General features: G+C 51.1%; 1 protein-coding gene across 1 annotated transcript in view; it reads right to left on the minus strand.

The window, feature by feature from the left end:
• The window catches only part of CD276 (CD276 molecule), a 72,366-nt gene extending 56,358 nt beyond the window's left edge, over window positions 1-16,008 (minus strand). The window contains exons 1-4 of the mRNA XM_077828833.1: window positions 15,894-16,008; window positions 15,349-15,699; window positions 13,572-13,868; window positions 2,868-3,008 (exon numbers count right to left, since the gene is read on the minus strand). Of these exons, the coding sequence (XP_077684959.1) occupies window positions 2,868-3,008; window positions 13,572-13,868; window positions 15,349-15,699; window positions 15,894-16,008 (904 nt within the window). The remainder of the gene's footprint in view (window positions 1-2,867; window positions 3,009-13,571; window positions 13,869-15,348; window positions 15,700-15,893) is intronic.
• Between the last annotated feature and the right edge of the window lie 4,383 nt (window positions 16,009-20,391).

A 20,391-nucleotide genomic window follows, 5' to 3' on the forward strand; every position in this document is an offset into this window, starting at 1 on the left:
CAAGCTGGGCTGCCACATAAACACCCCTCTATCGTCTCCAGCATACAGGGCTTCTCACCATTGGCAGAGCCTTTCACCCTACACTGACACAATTAGAGGCCTTTGAGTGGTAAAGTTTCCCCCAGGCACTGTGTGCATACTGCATTCTCCACCGCCCACAGCTGCCTGCAGCAGGGCGAATTCCCTGGAGCTGGGCTCATCCTTAGAGGTGTAGGTAGTGGTGGTCATCCATAGTTCAGGAGGTTTTCTCCACCCACTCAGTAACATTTGGAATAACCAGCTCCTCCCAGGCCAGCAACATCAAAACTGCCCTCAGCAGGGAAGTCACAGCCAGGGAGATGGGCATCAGATCTGCCAGAAGCCCAGCATCTTCCTCCCCAAAGTGCTTCAAGCACGCCAGGACAAAGGGAGTGGAAACTGCCTACATCTCCCAAGCAGCAGAATCGCTGAGCCCATTGAATTCAGAGGGACTCAAGCCCGTGCATAAGTGCTATCCTGAATTGGGCCCTGTCATAAATATAAAGGGAAGGGTAAACACCTTTAAAATCCCTCCTGGCCAGAGGAAAAACCCTTTCACCTGTAAAGGGTTAAGAAGCTAGGATAACCTCGCTGGCACCTGACCAAAATGACCAATGAGGAGACAAGATACTTTCAAAGCTGGAGGGGGGGGAAACAAAGGTTCTCTCTGTCTGTGTGAGGCTTTTGCCGGGAACAGAAAGGAATGGAGTCTTAGAACTTAGTAAGTAATCTAGCTAGATATGCCTTAGATTCTGGTTTGTTTAAATGGCTGATAAAATAAGCTGTGCATATACATAGATAAAATGTATATTCCTTTTTTTGTGTCTTTTTGTAACTTAAGGTTTTGCCTAGAGGGACTCTCAACATTTTGAATCTGATTACTCTGAAAGGTATTTATCATCCTGATTTTACAGAGGTGATTCTTTTACTTTTTCTTCAATTAAAATTCTTCTAAGAACCTGATTGCTTTTTCATTGTTCTTAAGATCCAAAGGTTTGGGTCTGTGTTCACCTATGCAAATTGGTGAGGATTTTTATCAAGCCTTCCCCAGGAAAGGGGGTGTAGGGTTTGGGAGGATTCTGGGGGGAAAGACATTTCCAAGTGGGCTCTTTCCCTGTTATATATTTGTTAGACGCTTGGTGGTGGCAGCAATAAAGTCCAAGGGCAAAAGGTAAAATAGTTTGTACCTTGGAGAAGTTTTAATCTAAGCTGGTAAAAATAAGCTTGGGGGTTTTCATGCAGGTCCCCACATCTGTACCCTAGAGTTCAGAGTTGGGAAGGAACCTTGACATGGTGGAAGCAGTGGGATTAACTTAAAATCATTTTGAGATCAATTTGAGATTTTTTGAACAAGAAGCACAGATTTTAAAAAGGGATTTTTTTTCCCCTTTGGGCCGCTGGAAAGCAGGTTTTCAGCTGAAAGCAGTTAAATTTTTTTTTTTTGTCTCTGCTTGGGGTCCAGAGCAGAGACAAAAGGGAATTGTCTTTTGTGAGCTGGAGTTTTCTCTACCAAAAGGCAGGGTAGTTAACCTCCTGCAGGGAAAGTCACAAGTCTTCACAGACCTGAAGAAGATTTTTTTTACCTAAGAGCAACTAGAGGAGTTTTCTGTCTATTTGCCTGGAGACAAAGGTGTTAGGGGTTTTTTTAAGGATTTTTCTGTAGGCTGACAATCACTGTCAGAGAACATAGGTATCTGGTTACAGCACAGCAAAATTTTACAAGCCAAGTTTTTTGTTTGTTTTATTTCTAACTCTCGGGTGTAAAGTTAGTTAAAAATAGAGAGGCAAACATGACAGAGCCCAAAACAGAAACAGCCAAAGAGGCTGCCCACAGGAGAGCTATGGAGGCAAAGGAAAAAGAAATGGAGGAAAAGGAAAAAGAGAGGAAGCATCCCTGGAGATAGAGAAGGCAAAGGCTCAGCAGAATAGCAATCCTTCTCCAGGTACCATTTCACATCCCAGGAAGTTCCCCACCTACAAGGCAGGCGATGATACCGAGGCCTTCTTAGAAAACTTCAAAAGGGCCTGCCTTGGGTATAGCATCTCTACAGACCAATACATGGTAGAGCTGAGGCTGCAGCTCAGTGGACCCTTAGCTGAGGTGGCGGCTGAAATGCCTAAGGAACACATGAACAAGTATGAACTGTTTAAAACCAAGGCGAGAGTCAGAATGGGGCTAACACCCGAGGATTCCCGTCGGCGGATCAGAGCCCTAAGATGGAAACCAGACGTGTCATTTACCCGACATGCCTACCACATTAACCAAGGGGTACTGGCAGGTACCGCTAGATGAATCCGCCAAGGAAAAGTCAGCCTTCACCACACAGGTCGGGCTGTATGAATTTAATGTATTCCCTCTCGGGCTGCGGAATGCACCCGCCACCTTCCAAAGACTTGTAGATGGTCTCCTAGTGGGATTAGGAGAATATGCAGTCGCCTACCTTGACGATGTGGCCATATTTTCAGATTCCTGGGCAGAACACCTGAACATCTACAAAAAGTCTTCCAGGGGGGAGGGATAGCTCAGGGGTTTGAGCATTAGCCTGCTTAAACCAGGGTTGAGAGTTCAATCCTTGAGGGGGCCATTTAGGGATCTGGGACAAAAATTGGGGATTGGCCCTGCTTTGAGCAGGGGGTTGGACTAGATGACCTCCTGTGGTCCCTTCCAACCCTGATATTCTATAAGAGAGGCAGGACTAACTGTTAAGGCTGAGAACCTTGACAGGCCCTCTGGGCTCGGAGCAGACAGGACTCTGAGAATTCACACCCTCGCCATACACACACACACACACACACACGAGAGAGACAGAGAGAGAGAGAGAGCATGCTCCAGGCTCTGGGCTCCTTACCGGCATTCTCTTCCTCTTCCTTGCAGCTCTGGCGAATTTTCTTCCGGCACACGTAAGCCAGGGCGCCCAGTAGCCCCAAGATGCAGATAGCGAGTCCCACGGTCACCCAGAGAGCCACGGCAGGGAAGGTGAGGTGCTGGCCTTCAGAGAGAAAAACAGAAATGCCACCATGGTCAGTGCTGCTGCTACAGAGAGAGAGGGAGCACATCCCAGAGGAATGCCAAAAGCTATGCCCTGGCTCCTTGCTCCCCTCCTATGGGAAGGGCGTTTGGTGGGACAGAGACACTGAGGGGCTCTTTGTCCTGTGCCTCCCCCATTAGCAAGGTACTAGAGCACACACCGAACTGCAAGCTGGGGAGCACTGCCACTGCCTTCAATGGGACAACTCACGTGCTTGGAGTTAGGCATGTACTGAGTCAATGCCTGAGTGCATCAAGGGAGATGATCCCAGGCCAGAGCCCGGGGGGATCTCAGTGGCCCCCAGAGCTCAGGAGCTATCGCAGTCCCCCTTGCTGCGGCGATGGGCAGTCCGCAAAAAGGTGGAGGTGGCTCAGTGGGGATGACACAGCCCTAAGTCAGGGTTCATCTCCGAGTCTCGGAGTGTGCAGAGCAGAGTGGGAAATCTGACCAGAACAGGCGGCCTTCCAGCACCTCCTGCTTCTGGGAAGCCAGCCCAGCTACGGACACCTCAGAAATAGAGTGATGGGGGCTTTGGGGTAAATATGGGGGAGTCTGATTTTATCACCCATTCCTACCCTGCTCTGCCACGAGGGGGCGAGGCCAGCTGATGCCCAGAGTACTAAGGAAAAAGGCAGTCAGTTCAGAGGGTCTCCTCTCCCCACGGCAGAGCGTGTTTTAGGTGGGTTAGGCTGACTTCCTCCGCCAGTTACTTGCATTTCAGACTACCTCAGTCAAACACAATGACTGGTGCAAAAACACTCCCACCATGGGGTCATGGGTGCACACATTACACAGAATGTGGATGGCCGCCAGGCCTGCAGCTGACTCATTCAGCTGAGAGATCTTGAACCAAGCCAAAAGGAGAGAACGAGTCACTCCCAAAAATATGTAGCAATAAAAAAAAAAAAAAAAAAAGTGTGTGAGAACTGCGGTTCTCAAAAAGCCATTCAAAACCACCTGGTTTCTAAGTTCTCTCAGTCACTGCTTTGTGCAGCCTCGGTGTAATGTTTTATGCGAAATAGCCTAATTTGCATAATCACAAATAATTTGCTTATAACCATAAACTTCAGCACAAAAGGAAAATCTGCATGGGTTTAATAATGTTGAAAAGCGTTGGCTCAGCAGCCCTGGTGAATGAAGCGCCCCGCCAGCTAGTTGCAGGGAAAATGGGTTCTCGATGTGAGAGCTAGGATGGCCCAGTGGTTAGGGAGATCTGGAGATCTGGGTTCAAGTTGCTGCTCTCCCATCATCATCCTGTGTGACCGTGAGCAAGTCACTCTCTCTCTGTGCCTCGGTTTCCCCATCTGTACAATGAGAACAGCCCTGCCTCCCAGGGATGCTAAAGTTTATGAGGTGTTCCAATGACATGGTAATGGGGGACAGCCAAGTACCAAAGACCCCATCCTGCCAGCTTAGCTAAACGCCATTTGCCTGAGCAGTGGGTGTAGCCTGAACTAATACTGAAAATGGCTTAATTGCAAAAGTACCGTAAAGACGAAAGCGTGTACAATTGAGATCAAAGCCAGGCCCAGCTGTTGGTGCTGACCGGGGGTTAGTCCTGCCTATGGTTGCAGCTAAAAACTCTTCAGAGCAGGATTGGTCCAAACTGCTAACAACAAGAAGGGGGAGTCGCTCCTGGTACAGCCAAGACCTAAACTATCCTAAGAGTGAGTGAAGATGAGAAGGCAGAGGCGGATGTGTGTCTGTATAAATTAGATAGAGGAAAGCTGTTTGCTGTGACAGTACTTTAACCACAGTTCATGCTACTGGGTTAATATGTTTAACTTTCTCTCTTCGGGGTTCATTAAATAGTATTTAGAAGAACACACTCTAGCTCTCAGCATAGCAGAGGAAGAGAGACTGCAGTGCATCCTACGGGATATGCTGCATGTTCTGGTGAAGTTTGCTGGGGAAGATAGTGTGAGGATTGGTCCCATCATTTAGAATATGCTACAAGTGCCTCACCATCAGCAATCATCTGCAAAGATGCTTCTCAGAACTGCTAATTTCCTCATTCCATCCCATATGGCTGAAGTGGGCTTTAAGTGAGGCAGCATGGCCTAGTGGATAGAGTATCAACTAGCACTCAGGAGAGTTGGGTTCTAGTCCCAGCTCTGCCACTGGCCTGCTGCCTGGACTTAGGCTTCACCGCCCTGTACCTCAGTTTCCCCATCTATAAAATGGAGCCAAGTCTCACCTCCCTCAAGATCTACAGGGGAAAAGGGCTTTGTGAGAGCTAGGTATTATTACAGGGTGCCTTGGCCTTGTGCCCATGGTGATGGGGCTTTAGAGTTAGATTAGCTAGTGGTAGATCAGGTGACTGCTTGTCAAACTAGGCCAGCTGCAGCCTCTCAGCCATCTCAACAGCACCTGTAGAACCGTGTGGTGCTCTCAGGCCATTTGGATCTTTGGATGTTCTAACTGCCACCTTCCACCATGGTTCTGGATGCAGCAGGCAACGCAGAAAAGCAGCTGGTTGAGTCACTCCATAAAACACTTCATCAACCTTTAAATAATTATACTAATACATTCAGATCAAATGCTGATCTGTCTCATGTTAGGAGTCTGGAGAGGAGACTCAGGTGCTGCTTCATCCTTCCCCTGCAATCTAACTCCAGCAGTGAGTGATAGGAGCAGGCACGGCACGTTCCCACCACAGGTTCAGAGGTATTCACGCACGTCCTGGCATGCACCTCAGTGGGTCACCCATGCCACCCATGGGCTGGGGGTGGTATCTGGCCACGGAAACTAAGCTGGGGCATATACAAAAGCAGCGGACGTGTTGTTCCTTGACTTTAGCAAAGCTTTTGACACAGTCTCCCACAGGATTCTTGCCAGCAAGTTAAAGAAGTATGGGCTGGACGAATGGATTATAAGGTGGATAGAAAGTTGGCTAGATTGTCAGGCTCAACGGGTAGTGATCAATGGCTCCATGTCTAGTTGGCAGCCGGTATCAAATGGAGTGACCCAAGAGTCGGTCCTAGGGCCGGTTTTGTTCAATATCTTTGTTAATGATCTGGAGGATGGTGTGGATTGCACCCTCAGCAAGTTTGCAGATGACACTCAACTGGGAAGAGGGTACACTGGAGGGTAGGGATAGGATACAGAGGGCCCTAGACAAATTAGAGGATTGGGCCAAAAGAAATCTGATGAGGTTCAACAAGGACAAGTGTAGAGTCCTGCACTTAGGACTGAAGAATCCCATGCACCGCTACAGACTAGGGACTGAATGGCTAGGCAGCAGTTCTGCAGAAAAGGACCTAGGGGTTACAGTGGACGAGAAGCTGGATATGAGTCAACAGTGTGCCCTTGTTGCCAAGAAGGCCAATGGCATTTTGGGATGTATAAGTAGGGGAACTGCCAGCAGATCGAGGGACGTGATCATTCCCCTCTATTCGACATTGGTGAGGCCTCATCTGGAGTACTATGTCCAGTTTTGGGCCCCACACTACAAGAAGGATATGGAAAAACTGGAAAGCGTCCAGCAGAGGGCAACAAAAATGATTAGGGGACTGGAACACATGAGTTATGAGGAGAGGCTGAGGGAACTGGGATTGTTTACTCTGCGGAAGAGAAGAATGAGGGGGGATTGGATAGCTGCTTTCAACTACCTGAAAGGGAGTTCTGAAGAGGATGGCTCTAGACTGTTCTCAGTGGAAGCAGATGACAGAACAAGGAGTGTGGTCTCAAGTTGCAGTGGGGGAGGTTTAGGTTGGATATTAGGAAAAACTTTTTCACTAGGAGGGTGGTGAAACACTGGAATGTGTTACCTAGGGAGGTGGTGGAATCTCCTTCCTTTGAAGTTTTTAAGGTCAGGCTTGACAAAGCCCTGGCTGGGATGATTTAGTTGGGGCTTGGTCCTGCTTTGAGCAGGGGATTGGACTAGATGACCTCCTGAGGTCCCTTCCAACCCTGATATTCTATAATTCTATGATCTACGGGGGGAAGGGAGGAATTGAGCTAGAGCTGCTATTATGGTACAGCATTGGCCCAAATACTGTAGCAACTCTACAGCCTGTGTAATATGTTGGCTAAGCGGACTGCTCCCTCTAGCAGCTGGTCCAAACAGAAGATAAAAAGCTGCCTACTAGTGCAGTTTTTCTTTTAGCTCAGGTAGCAGAGGCCTGTGCTTATAGTGCCAAAGGTCCCAAGTTCAAAGCCTGCTGACAACCCATGATATGGGGATGTTACACAAAGTGGAAGTGTTTGGGCTACTCCTGAATAATAAACAGCTCACTGGGTTTGTTTTAAATAAAGGAAGATGCAGACCTGGGCACCAGTCCTTCAGAGGCAGCCAAGTAGTAAATAAATAGGCAGATTCTTTTTTTCATCCATTTTGTCTTCAAATTCCTTGATCATCAGGAGTAGCTTTGGTCATAAGAGATCTGGATTTTGTTTGAGGAATGAGAATACAGGAGTACCTCTGGTTACACGAGCTGGGATTAAAAACAAAAAGGCCCCTCAATCCTCAGGCTTCAGGGAAACAGCCAATCGCCCTTAGGGATCAGGAAGGGATTTCTTCCCATGGCTCTGCAGGGTATCGCACAAGCAGGTCAATTACAGTGGCTTGCACGTATCTGGCACTGGCTGCTGCTGAAGAAAGGAGAGTGGAGTATATAGGACACAGGTACGTATGGTCCCGCCACAGGAAAGCCTGCTACCTCTGCAGCCGCCACAAAGGACCTGAAGCAAACCCAACACCGGTCTCCCCTACACACACACACACCCCTCTTGCCCAGGAAACAAAACTGGAGCAAATGAGTTTACATTTACATGCTAATTTGCCCAGCAATTAGTTCTGTGGTGCAAGGTTGCTCTGCTGGGAGGGAGGAGAAAAAAAAGCTGGGTACAATGCCAGAGCAGCACGACAGGACACACATCAAATGCATGAGACACAGAGCAAGGGCTGCCAGCCAGCTACAGAAAACGCTGGGCAGTTCTGATTCTCAGAGTCCTGCCCCGGAGCCTGCTGGAGGAGAAGAGAATCCTGGACTTGAGCATTGGATGTGGGGGAGTAAATGCCATATCATTATTTTGCCCATTGGACAAACACATGGAGGTGGCAACTCCATTAGGAAAGTACCACGACTCCCAAGGGAAACCTCAAGTGGGCTGCACATGATGAATGGCAATGGATTCAACAGTGAGTCTGTTACACAACCGACTGTTGTGTGCTCTACTGAGAACATACCAACCAAGCTTTCTCTCCAGACATAGAATTCTGTTGTCCAGAGTCTGCAGAGAGAGAATCCAGGGTACAGGCTGAGCAATCTGAGGGTGGAACTCTAGTGGCAGGCAGACCGGATAGCAGCGTCAAGGGGATGTGTCTGCATAGTGCAGATAACTTCATGAGCCCAGAGATTTGCCATGGCCTGTCTTATTGCAGGAGAACTTTCATCTGGGAAGTTCTGTTCAAAGGAGACAAGCCTTGGGACTCCGTCTAGCTCTGCAATAGGTTGGCCAACAAGCTGCACACTTGCTTTAGTAGGTTGGCCTTGCTCAAGAGAAATGAGTTTGCGAATCTTACTGGGGATGGGGAGAGGATTAAAGAGCGATAAACAGCGGTGTTCAAACCCATCTAGAAAATTGCATGTCTGGGGCAGTTATAGCCCTATCCACTCACATTCCTTTAGTGCTCTAAGAGGAAGTGCTGAAAGTCTGGGAAGATACATGTTCTTCACAACCAGTGGTGCCCTTTATTCTTATAAATATTCCATTCTGAGCCTAGAATTGCCCTCAACTGAGTGGTAGACAGCAGGAGTCCAGGATCTTGCAGATCAGCTTCTCAGTAGAAGAGAAATCAGTTATGTGAAATCCGGGTAAATTCTAAGTGTAATTTTTTTATTTACCTGTACATCAGCCCCTCAGAATCTCAGCTCAGCACCAATGTTTGGTTCCCAGAGGGCCATGCTGCCTCAGGAATTAACTCTCAGAGATCAAGGCACACAGAAATCTCTCCTAACGCTCACAGCTCCCTCTTCACAAGACACTGACTCTACCCAGAATCTCACCTCACCAAAATCTAGCAACAACACAGCATATCTTCCCAAGGCATGTTCCAAGACTTTTTCTCACAAGAAAAAGACTTGGATAACTATAACAGCACCACCTGGTCCTCCCTGAAATAAGCTTATCCACTTCAGCCAGCCTATACAGCAGGCCCCTCGGGAGGACAAGTAGTCTGTATCCTCCCTCTTTCTCTTCACAGGTCAGGATTCTGGGACCTTTACCCGGCAGGCTCTGCCACCCAAGCCAAGAAGCAGCAGGCTGGAGCTATTGGAATGATATGTGACCACCCACACTCAGGTACCAGACTGAAGCCAGACACCACAGACGTATGTTTGGCGCTGAGAGGAGGCAACAGCACTCCAGCTTGAGACTTATCGACTCAGTAAGCAGAACGACCATCTCACTGAGTGCTCTTCAGTACACGTCCACCCTTCTCCGGCAGAGGACATATGCTGGATCTTAGTCAGCACGGCATCACTCCCATGCTCAACCCATGTAACTACACTGAAATCACAGCTTACCACAGCTGGACAAGATTCCATTAGTGCTCTGCAAGGAGTGTTGTCTAGCGCTCACCCATCACTGCCCTCCCCACGCGTTCCCCTGGGACATTCAGCAGAGGTCTGGGACCCGGGGAATGCAGTTCCCTGGTGCCACCTGAGCCCACCACCTCTATTCCTCTAGTGGTGGTGCCTAGCACTAGCTGTGTCTGTACGGAAGAAATCCTGGTCCTCCATCCTCCGCCCAGCATCTGCACAGCAGTGCTTAGCTTGCTGGAAGGAGCGCCATGAATCTAGCCAAAAGCTTTATGCTCCACCGGGGACCCTCCTTCACATCCCAGCAAGTGGTGTACAAAGGATAATTAAGCACTAAATTAATGTTACCGGTAAGTGTGCAAGGTTATAAAGATCTCCAAGGCAGCTATAAAAGCAGAGCTAGCAAGGACAATTGGAAGCCCTTTATAACCCAGCTGCGAGCTAGTCACCTGCGCAACTGAGATAGGCCCATAAAGTATTTTACTGAGAAGTCGAACTTCTCCTGCCAGCTCAGCTTCCACGAAAAGGAGCCTGGGACCCACCTGGGTCCCGTTGCATACAATGGGAGCGGCTCTGCCCGGGGCCAGAACTGGGCAGAGATTTCAAGCACCCCCTTTACCAATGGAGTAGCTGGGGTAGTTCAATCATGCAGCAGGAACACAAAGGGCAGAAAATGACCCAGGACGAGTAGCCAACCCACGACGCCTGGCTACTTCCAGACCAAATTCACTCCGTTCTCCTTGCTTTCCTCTTTAAAATGGAGCATGAACATCCCCAATCCCCCCAGAGTCTGGACTATCTAGGCACTAATGAGAGGGGGAGGGGAGCTGACCACAGAGCAGGGGAACACGACAGGTGTCCAGGAGAAGGGGAGCAAGATTCCTCCAAGAAAACAGGAGGAGGGTGGAAGAGCAAAGCCACATGAACGTTCCCCTCTGCCCTCCCAGAGCTGGGGTTGAGCCCTGCTCCCTCTTCAGGGATGGCAGGGGACAGTGGGGCAGCCAGCACCGTCTGCACCCCAGAGCAGCCTGACCCATCGCTCTAGGTGAAGCACACCACACAAATTGCACCCCTACACCCGTTTCCTCAGGAGTCATGTCCCCCAGCAGCAGCAGCTGGATGGGTGGTTGTGTGTTTTGGAGAGGAAATGGGACCGGAAGGGGTGCCAAGCAGGACTGTAGGGCTGGGTGAATTTCATCGAGGGGGCTGAGGGGCACCGATTATGTCTCAGGGCGGTAAAGGGCTGAGCCACAGCACAACCCGTGGCTGGACAAGAGACCCAGGTGGAACAGAGGGTCTGGCTGGACTGTTGCCTATCTCCCCTTCAGATGGGGTCCCTAGTCCCTGGGGAAGGTTAGTGCTGCCCCGTGGTCTGAGGTCTGGGGGAAGGTGTGGCTGTTACAGCTCTGCCGACCAAGGAACTCTGCGTGCCCCAGATGGCTCTAACCCTCCCAGCACTGCTGCTCTCCTTTGCCAGTCCTCCTTCGGCTAAGGGCTGCGGACTGTGGCCACTCTCCTTAGGTCCCTCCGGCTCACAATACCACAGTCATGATCCGTGCTTCATGTGTCCTGGGCCTGGCTCGTGCCCATTACGCTGCAGTAAGAAGAGCTGCTCTGCCATGGGCTGTCTTGCAGCCAGTCAGTCTCACCCAGCTGGGTGGAGGGGGTGGCACATGTGTAACCTGCTCACCCACTCAGCGTGGCACTCTTATCCCCTCTAGCCGGGGCTGGGCCCATACACAGGTTAAGCCTGCTGCAGCCTAGGCTGACAGCTCGGATTTGGCTCAAGTAGTAGAAGGTCACGCTTTAAGATCCAGCATCCACACCCCAGGTGTAAGCCCCACTGCAGACAACCTGCGCAGGGCACAGGCACTGCAAGTGATGGCCTGTATGGGGAACTAGTCTGCAACCTTGGTATTATCAGTTGCCAGTCTCCTTGAGCAAGCCCTGACTGTGCTCCCTTGGCAGCCCCAGCTGTGACAATTCTTTATTTATCGAGCCAGCAGAGCAAGACACTTTCAGAGGGAAGTGGCTAAGTTGAACAATGCTCTTACGGCGCAGAACCTCCTGTACGATAAACAGTGTTTAATAAACTGGGCCTGTTTATATTATAATCGGTTTTCTCAACTCCCTCCTCCTCCTCGCTCAGTCATCAAGTGGAGGGAACAGCACTGAACAATCAGCCATCAACAATCCAGTGGTGCCACTGACAGCCTGTGGGAATCAAACTGCCACCATATTAGCTGAACGGAACTACCCAGGAACTTCACCAGGACATGAAAAAAGAAAAGGAGTACTTGTGGCACCTTAGAGACTAACCAATTTATTTGAGCATGAGTTTTCGTGAGCTACAGCTCATTTCATCGGATGCATACCGTAGAAACTGCAGAAGACATTATATACACACAGAGACCATGAAACAATACCTCCTCCCACCCCACTGTCCTGCTGGTAATAGATGGACAGTGGGGTGGGAGGAGGTATTGTTTCATGGTCTCTGTGTGTATATAATGTCTTCTGCAGTTTCCACGGTATGCATCCAATGAAGTGAGCTGTAGCTCACGAAAGCTTATGCTCAAATAAATTGGTTAGTCTCTAAGGTGCCACAAGTACTCCTTTTCTTTTTGCAAATACAGACTAACACGGCTGTTACTCTGAAACCAGGACATGAGTTACACTGGAAAACGGTAGGCTCCTGGTTGGAAGGGTTACTGTAATTATAGGTATATTTGTAGCCCAGGAATAGCAGGGATTTGCTCAGGGAAGTTACTTATTAGGATGGTTAGTGGAACTTAACAGTAATCTTACAGCCCCAAGGCTCCCAGTGTGCTCTGTGGTGAACACATAGGGATCACTGCAGCTACCTCTAGGGTGGAACACACCAACTCTTTAACAGCTCACAGCTGCACAACAGTGTAAGAAAAAGAGTGAAAAACACCTTACCCTATTGAAACATACTGAGGTGATTTAGGTTGGTGGAATGTAACTGCCTGAGTTGAGATCTATGCAGAATGCTGGGGCTTTACTAATAGGATCTTTAATGATCTCAAGCAGTCAGGATCTCTATTTCCATTTCAGCTGGGACTGCATCTCTGGCAGCATACACCCCCTGGTGCCATGCTGGGCACTAGCTCCATGCTGACTCAGAGAGAAGAGCACCACCTACCAAACCATGCACATCACATCCCCTCGCTCCCAGGCATCCCCTGGAGGTCTGTCATACAAGCAGCTGGCAGGACTGCAGACAGAGTAGAGATGCACATGGAGGCGAGGAGCCAGATTCTCAAGCAGCATATAGGGGCAAGGGAGAACTCCCAGCATAAGCAGCCCCACACTACCACACTCCTCAGGCCCCAGTGTTGGTGGCATGCCAGGAGTAGGAGAGAACGCAGGGATTTGGGGCTGCTGAGCAGTGCAGGGGAGGCTGCCATAAGACCAACCCTCTGGGCTACTCCAAGTTACGGTGAAGGTTGCTTCCGTCCCTGCAGCAGCCCAGAGTGCAGGCGATGTGAAGCCACCTTTGCCCCCCTGCTCCTCCCAGGCTGCACCTTCCAAGTGGGGTGTCTTCCACAGGCCAGCATCTGCCCCTCTATGGACGCAGGTGTCCAGCTGGTGGAATGATTTGTCATGCACTCCCCTTGACTCAGCCCAAGATCCCCCTGAAGCGTGGCACATCAGAGAGACTCAGATCAGCCAGTGAGGGCCAGATTCCTGCAGCATGGCGTGGAGGCCAGGAAGAGGCCAAGAAGCCAAAGGAAAGACAGGAAGACGGCTGCCTAGGCAAGCTCTGGGCCCCTTGACAGGCTGGGCTGGCGTCTAGGGGGAAGATTTGGCTCAGACCTCATTTTCCAGGACCACCTTCACCCTTCTCTAGGTTTTATCTGGGAGGCCAAAGCTCCAGCCTGAGGATCTGAGTTCTGGATGCCCAGGGCTGTTGGGCAGTAGGCCCATCCCCGCCATAACACCCTGCCCGGCTCACCAGTGATGGTAACAGAGGCGTGGGTCTCCTGCTGCAGCACGGGGTTCTGCACCAGGCAGGAGTAGGTGCTGTTGGGCTCCAGCACCACCTGGAGGACACTCTGCACGTCAAAGAGCCCTTCCTCATTGGCCACCTGGGAGGTGGTGACATTCTCTGTGATGTTGTTGCCCTGGCCATCCTGCCAGAGTACCGTGGCCGCAGGGTAGCCGCGGAAGGCGTGGCAGGTCACTGTCACTAGGTCCCCTGGCTTCAGGTTCTTGCTGGGCTCCAGGTTCAAGTTGGGCTTGGAATACAAAGCTGAAAAGGAGAGGAGAGCCGGTATGATGCAATGGAAGTTAGCCAGCTGGCCAGAGGTGGGCACTGATGAATAATGCAAGGTCATTTCCCCTTCCTCCCCCATGGCCTTCTCACCCCATAGTTATCACACCACTGGGACCTAGGGCACCATTCCCACCCCACCCCTTCCCTGCGCCTCAGAAATACAGCAAAGGGCATGCTAGGATAACTTTCCCACAATGCTCTCGGCTGGGAGGCCATGGAGAAGCTGATCCACGGAGCTGGAGATGGGGGAGGGAGCTGCAGATGCCCCAGATAGCTTAACAGCCTGCCAGGCAAAACGCTGAGCTGTGCAGAAATACCCCACAAAGTGCAACCCCTCTGTGCCCTCTTGCTGGGCATTGGTTTGGCTCATGGCGTCTAACCCCCAACCCAATATACATGACACCTATTCACTCTAATGGGACCTGGGGGCTGAGAACGTACGCCCTCTCCCCTCCCCATAGCGTGTTTCTGTGGACAGCAAACAGCATCTAGCACATCAGAGGCTAGGGTGAGCCAAGGGGGACTGGCAGGCTGGGGCATCCCTTCACATGCTCCAGGCTGGGCGGCATCAACGACCCAGCTGCTGTGACTGCATCCCCATGAGGGCTAACTGCACTGGGCCGGCTACAGGATTTTGGTGCAGTGGGGAGGTCTAGGTTGGATATTGGGAAACACTATTTTACTAGGAGGGTGGTGAAGCACTGGAATGGGTTACCTAGGGAGGTGGTGGAATCTCCATCCTTAGAGGTTTTTAAGGCCTGGCTTGACAAAGCCTTGGCTGGGATGATTTAGTTGGTGTTGGTCCTGCTTTGAGCAGGGGGTTGGACTAGATGACCTCCTGAGGTCTCTTCCAACCCTAATATTCTATGATTCTGTGGTGCAGTTGTTTAGCCGAGCTCCACAATGGATTCCTGGGGCTAGCAGCTTTCCCCAGGGGAGGGAGGTCAGGCAGGCTATCCAGATCATTTAAATTGTCCCCATCCCCACAGCATCTGAGAGGGGCTCTCCAGGGCAGGGGAGTACAGCGGGACGGGGTAGAGATGGGCCCAAATTGCCAAAGTAGGGGAGCCCCATGTCTAACCCTTCCCAGACCTGGGGAGGTTGGATTTCGGGTTCAAGCTCAGCCCTTATTGAAAGAGAGAATCACAAAACTCAGCTCAGGACCCTGAACCCTCCTAGCCCCCACCCACCCATGGTTGGGCTCTGGGTCAGGCAAGAGGGGAAAGAGACAGGAACCGTGTAGGAAAACAGGGGAAGGGATGGAGCGGGAGAGGGGGGGACTATGGAGAGCAGGACAGCAGGTGCTGTGGGAGGGCAGTGGGTGAGGGGATGAGACACTAGATTGCAGGGCGAACCTGGGGTAAGCCCCAGGTGAGCATGGCTCTGCCAGGGGGACATGAGGGGCTGGGCCTGCCCAGGTGTCTCTCCACAGCCAGCACCTCCTCCCGTCTCTCACCGGCCACCTGTAGCGTCACCGCCGCGCTGCTGTAGCTATGGACCCGGACAAAGCAGGTGAAGCTGCCCTCATCGGAGATCTGCACCCGCCGCAGCAGCAGCGAGACATTGCCCCGGGGCAGCTCCTCGTAGAAGAGGGCCGTGCGGTTGACATAGCCGCTGCCCTGGTCAGCCAGCTGGTCCCGCCCACTGGCAAAGCTGTGCACCAACCGCTTGGTGTCCGTCAGCTGCCAGATGAGGCTGAGCTCAGCCAGGCTGAAGCTGGTGTCAGGCAAGAAAGAGCAGTGGAGGACGGTGTCCCGACCAAAGAGGGCGATCACAGGGTCATCGGGTACCCGGATATCCACTGAGCCTGGGGGCAGAGGAGAAAAAGGCAAACAGCAGTGAGACACCGCTAAAAACACCGCCATGGCACAGCCCCTCCCAGCTCACGGCACCATGCAAACCAGGGCTAGAAGCAGAAGGCCCCTGGACAAGGGGGTAACCTCAGCCTAGCTTTCCCTTCCCCTAGACTGGGAGGGGGCCTCTGGGGAGGTCGGGCTTTACCCCCCAGGACCAAAGTGCTGAGGTGCCTTTCCATTTCCTTCTCTGCACTGGAGTCAACAGGCGCTACCCACACCTGGGTTTTGCAGGATAGTGCTGCATATACAGCCACAACCATTATGGCCACCTCTGGGGAGGAACATGGCAGCTGCCTGGCAACAGAACATAGCAGTTTAGGGCAGGAAGCAAAGGAGCACTCTGAACCCAGCTGGCACTGCTGGAGGGATTTGAGGAAGGCAAACTACAGTTAGAATTTGGCCAGGACACTACAGGTTAACAATCCTGCCTCTTCTGATCCTTAATGATCACAGTGGTCAGGATGTGAGCTCTCACCCAACAGCACAGCATCCCCTGCTGCTGGCCAGAGCTGGCTGTCAGGGAACAGTGCCCCCTATTGATTCACCGGCACTCTGTCCTGCAGCGCTCTGTTTTACTTGCAGGTCTCCCATCCCAGCAATGACCCAGCCAACCCTGCTTAGCTTGTGGGAGCTCTCAGGAATACAGCTCACACTGGTGTGATTGCAGAGAAAGCACCATTAAATCACAGCATCCATACCAAGTCCCTTTGGGTTAGGGCATGCCAGAGCTGAGCCAACACAGCCTGCTGCAGCAAGAGCCAGTCTCAGCAGGCATCACAGAATAGGCACCCACATCTGCACCACTGCTGCCCTCAGCTGGCCACCACCACTAACTGAACCCTCTTCCAATGGCAGAGACCCATGGATGGCGCTGCCCGAGGGGAATCGTAGGGTACGGATCAGCTACCCAAGCCTAGAGGGGACTTTCTGCTCTGCTCAGCTCAGCATTGGTGCAGGGTATTCATGGCTGTAACTTCTGCCTGGGCAATGTAAGTCAACCCACACCTTCCTGCCAGCTCTGCGATATTGTTAGCAGCATGCCCTACAGCAAACAAACATCTTCTGCTGAAATCCTCTTCCATTTAGGTCTCTCATCGCCACAGGGTGCAGCCACCCTGAAAGAGTAACTCAGCATTACTAACGAGGGCAGCGGTCTCCTTTTATACCCAGGGCTCCTGCCTTGGCTGTAACAGGAAGGTGCTAGCAGGAAAAAAGAGTCTCCACATATTTTACCCTTGGCTGTGTCTCTGCTGTCAGAGGAATCTGGAGACCAAGCTGACGTTAGCATGCTGTACCGGATGTTATACCGACAAAGATTCAACCCAATTGCTAAAGTGACAATAGAGGTATCGGTCCCAAAACATTATTATTGATATTCCACCAGTGCCCAGTGGCTCTAGCTGAGATCAGGACCCCATTGTGCTAGGTGCTGTACAATCACATAGTGAGACAGTCCCTGCCCCAAAGGGCTTACAAGCTAAAGAAACAAGAGACAAAGGGTAGGAGAGGAAACTGAGGCAAAGAGCAGGGATATGACTTGTCCATGGTCACCTAGCAGGTCAATGGCAGAGCTGAGAGGAGAGCCCATATCTCCCAAGTGCCAGGACAGTCCTTAGGCACCAGCTATCTTTGGGCATTTAGGGGAACATTCTCAATGACCCATGTTCTCTCAGTGAAGGGTGCATGAATGTGCATGTGTACACATATACGCACGCACGCTCTATGCTTTGCTCTAAAGAAGCAACTTGATTCTGGAGGAACACACTCTGTTCTTTTCAACTCTATTGCCACCATTCCAGAACTAACATGACATTTCCCGTCTGTTCTCTGTGGATCTCTTTCCCCTCCCACAATCTCATTCAAACAACAGACAGCGACACAGCCCTGTGCATGTATCCCCACAGGAAGGAGTCGTTCTGAATCTGGCTTTAATGGCCCTGACCGTACTGCCTCAGGATGAATGTAATTTTGTACATTTCATCACTCTGCCAGTTTCCCGTCTTGTGGGGTCTGAGTTAGATGCCCATCTACTTCAACCAGCTTCACAGGTGCAACCATTCCCTGCCTCTGCAATTCTCCCAGCTGCCTTTCTCTGGCCTCCTGCCCAGCTCAGGGGCAGGGCGAGCCTGCACAAATGGCACTTGCCCACCGCATGCAGCTCTGCCAGCACAGCTTTTACCAACATTCCCGTTTCAAATATGGATTGACAGAAAACAGAGAGATGGGGAGAAAGAGGGATTTAGAAAATATCCGGATATGAACGAGGCCTGATCTATACTCCAGAGTTAGGTCGACATAAGACAGCTTACATAGACCTAACTCTGGAAGCGTCTACTCTACAATGTCGCTCCCGCCGATGTAACTCACCTGCTACGCCAACTTAATAACTCCACCTCTACGAGAGGAATAGCGTTTAGGTCGACATAGTTAGATCGATGCAGCATCAGCGTAGACACTGCATTACTTATGTCAATTTTAGTGGCCTCCAACAGGTGTCCCGCAATACCCCACACTGCCAGTCTGGTCACCGTTTCGAACTCTGCTGCCCAGCTGCCCTTTTAAAGCCCCATACATTTTTGAAATTCCATTTCCTGTTTGGTCGTCATGGATAGTTCACATAGCAACTGCCCAGTTGACCCTGCTGGCTCCATACAGCAAACATGTTCCTGCCTGGGCTACACAGGAGGAGGGGGATCTCCTAGGTCTGTGGGGAAAAGAGGCTGTTCTGGCATGGCTCTAATCCAGCAGTAGAAACAGCGACATATAATGAGCAGATCGCCCCAGGGAAAAGGACTACAACAGGGACCCACAGCAGTGCTGTGTGAAAGTCAAGGAGCTGTGGCAGGCATACCAGAAGGCAAGGGAGGCAGTCACTCTGGTGCAGAGCTGCAGACATGCCGCTTCTATAAGGAGCTGCGTGCCATCCTTGGCAGCGACCCCAAGTTCCCCATGGATACTTTGGGGGAGCTGGAGACACAGGCCCCTGCAATGCACAGTGGGCAGGAGATGTTGGGTGAGGAAGAGGAGGAGGAGAAGTATGGGGGACAGGCAACCAGGGAATCCAGTGGGGTGGCCAGCCAGGACTTCTTTCTGATGCCACAACAGTCGAGCCAGTCCCTACCATCCAGCACCAGCAAGCCAGATGCAGGGGAAGGAACCTCTGGTAAGTATGCAGTTTGCTTTGATATCGCAGGGACACATCTGTTCATTTACTATTTTTTGATCAGGCAACAAGAGGTAGTGAAATAAACAGTGGAGGTAGAGTTACTGTCTGCTTCTCATTCCCCTGTACAGTTAGGCAAAGGGGGCCCTGTGAAATAGTTTGTTTATGCGCACTGGGATGTCCCATGAATCCTCCACAGAGATCTCCAGGAAACTTTGTTGGAGGTGGTTTGCAATCCTCTGCCGAAGGTGTATGGGAGGGTGCTGTCTTGTTTCTTCCACTGCAGTAGGACACTTTCCCGCACCACTCAGCAATTACTTCAGCAGGCACCATTGCAGCACACAGGCTAGCAGCACACAGACCCAGCCTGCAGCTGGACGTGTGCAGGACCTGTTCCCTTTCAGCCTCTGTTACCCTCAGGAGTGAGCTATCAGCTAAAATCACCACCGCCTGTGGAAAACGGTGCCAGTATTCGGTTCAGTTGCTGTATCTGCAACCACTGATCCCTATGTGCTCCCCGACCCTTACTGTCCCAAATTAACCGCTCCACCAGGCAGTACTCACCATGGCTGGGACTACTGCCATGCTCTATGAATCCCAAAGGGAAGTGAGAATGTAGTGCTTGTAACGTGTGTGAATCAAGGGGAGTGAATACACTCACAATAGTACCTCCGTGCATTATGTCTTTTGCAGATGGAAATGTGGCCTTGAGATCCCTCCATCCACATCAGCAGAGCGGCTCAGCAAGATAAAGAGCAGAAGAAAGAGGACACAGGACAACATGTTCCAAGAGATCCTGCAAGCTCTGATGCTGCAGATACCAAGCAGAGGGCTTGGAGGAGCTGCCTTGCAAACAGAATGGAAAGGGAGAGTGTGGAGAGCAGAAACACATATCAAAAGGACAGAGACTCAGCAGGACATGATAGCACTTTTCAATGACATGTTGGAGACTCTTACAGACCTTCAGGTGGAAAGTCTGGTTGAGTTTAGAAAGGGGTTCGAGCAGATTACGGAGCAAAGACATGAGGTATCTGAAGGGAAAAGCTCAGACTTGCAGATGGAAGCAGGACTGAGGAATTCTGAGGGGAGACTGGGTGAGGAAAGTGGTCAGTGGAAGCATGTGACTAAAAGAACCAGGCAGAGAAAAAGAAGGGCGAGTGAACGAGAAATAGAGCTCAAGAACCGGTTTGCAGAGTTGGAAAATGACGAAGGGGCTCAGCAGGTAGTCATTGAAGGTGGAAGGGCAAGGAAGAAGAGAAGAACGGCTAGTCCTATAGGAAAAGGGGAAGAGTCAATGGAGACCACACCAAATATGAGCCCCAGGAGGATACAGGATGGGTTGAAGAGGATTACAAGGGAGAATAGGAATGTAAAGAACTTGCAGCCAGAGGGAACAGGGGATAGACTGGAGAATAGCACCGCCACCAGGAAAAGGCAGGTCTATGTGATCGGGGACTCTTTGCTGAGAAGAATAGACAGG

This window comes from Eretmochelys imbricata, chromosome 10, assembly GCF_965152235.1.
Source record: "Eretmochelys imbricata isolate rEreImb1 chromosome 10, rEreImb1.hap1, whole genome shotgun sequence".
In the NCBI taxonomy this organism is placed as follows: domain Eukaryota; kingdom Metazoa; phylum Chordata; order Testudines; family Cheloniidae; genus Eretmochelys; species Eretmochelys imbricata.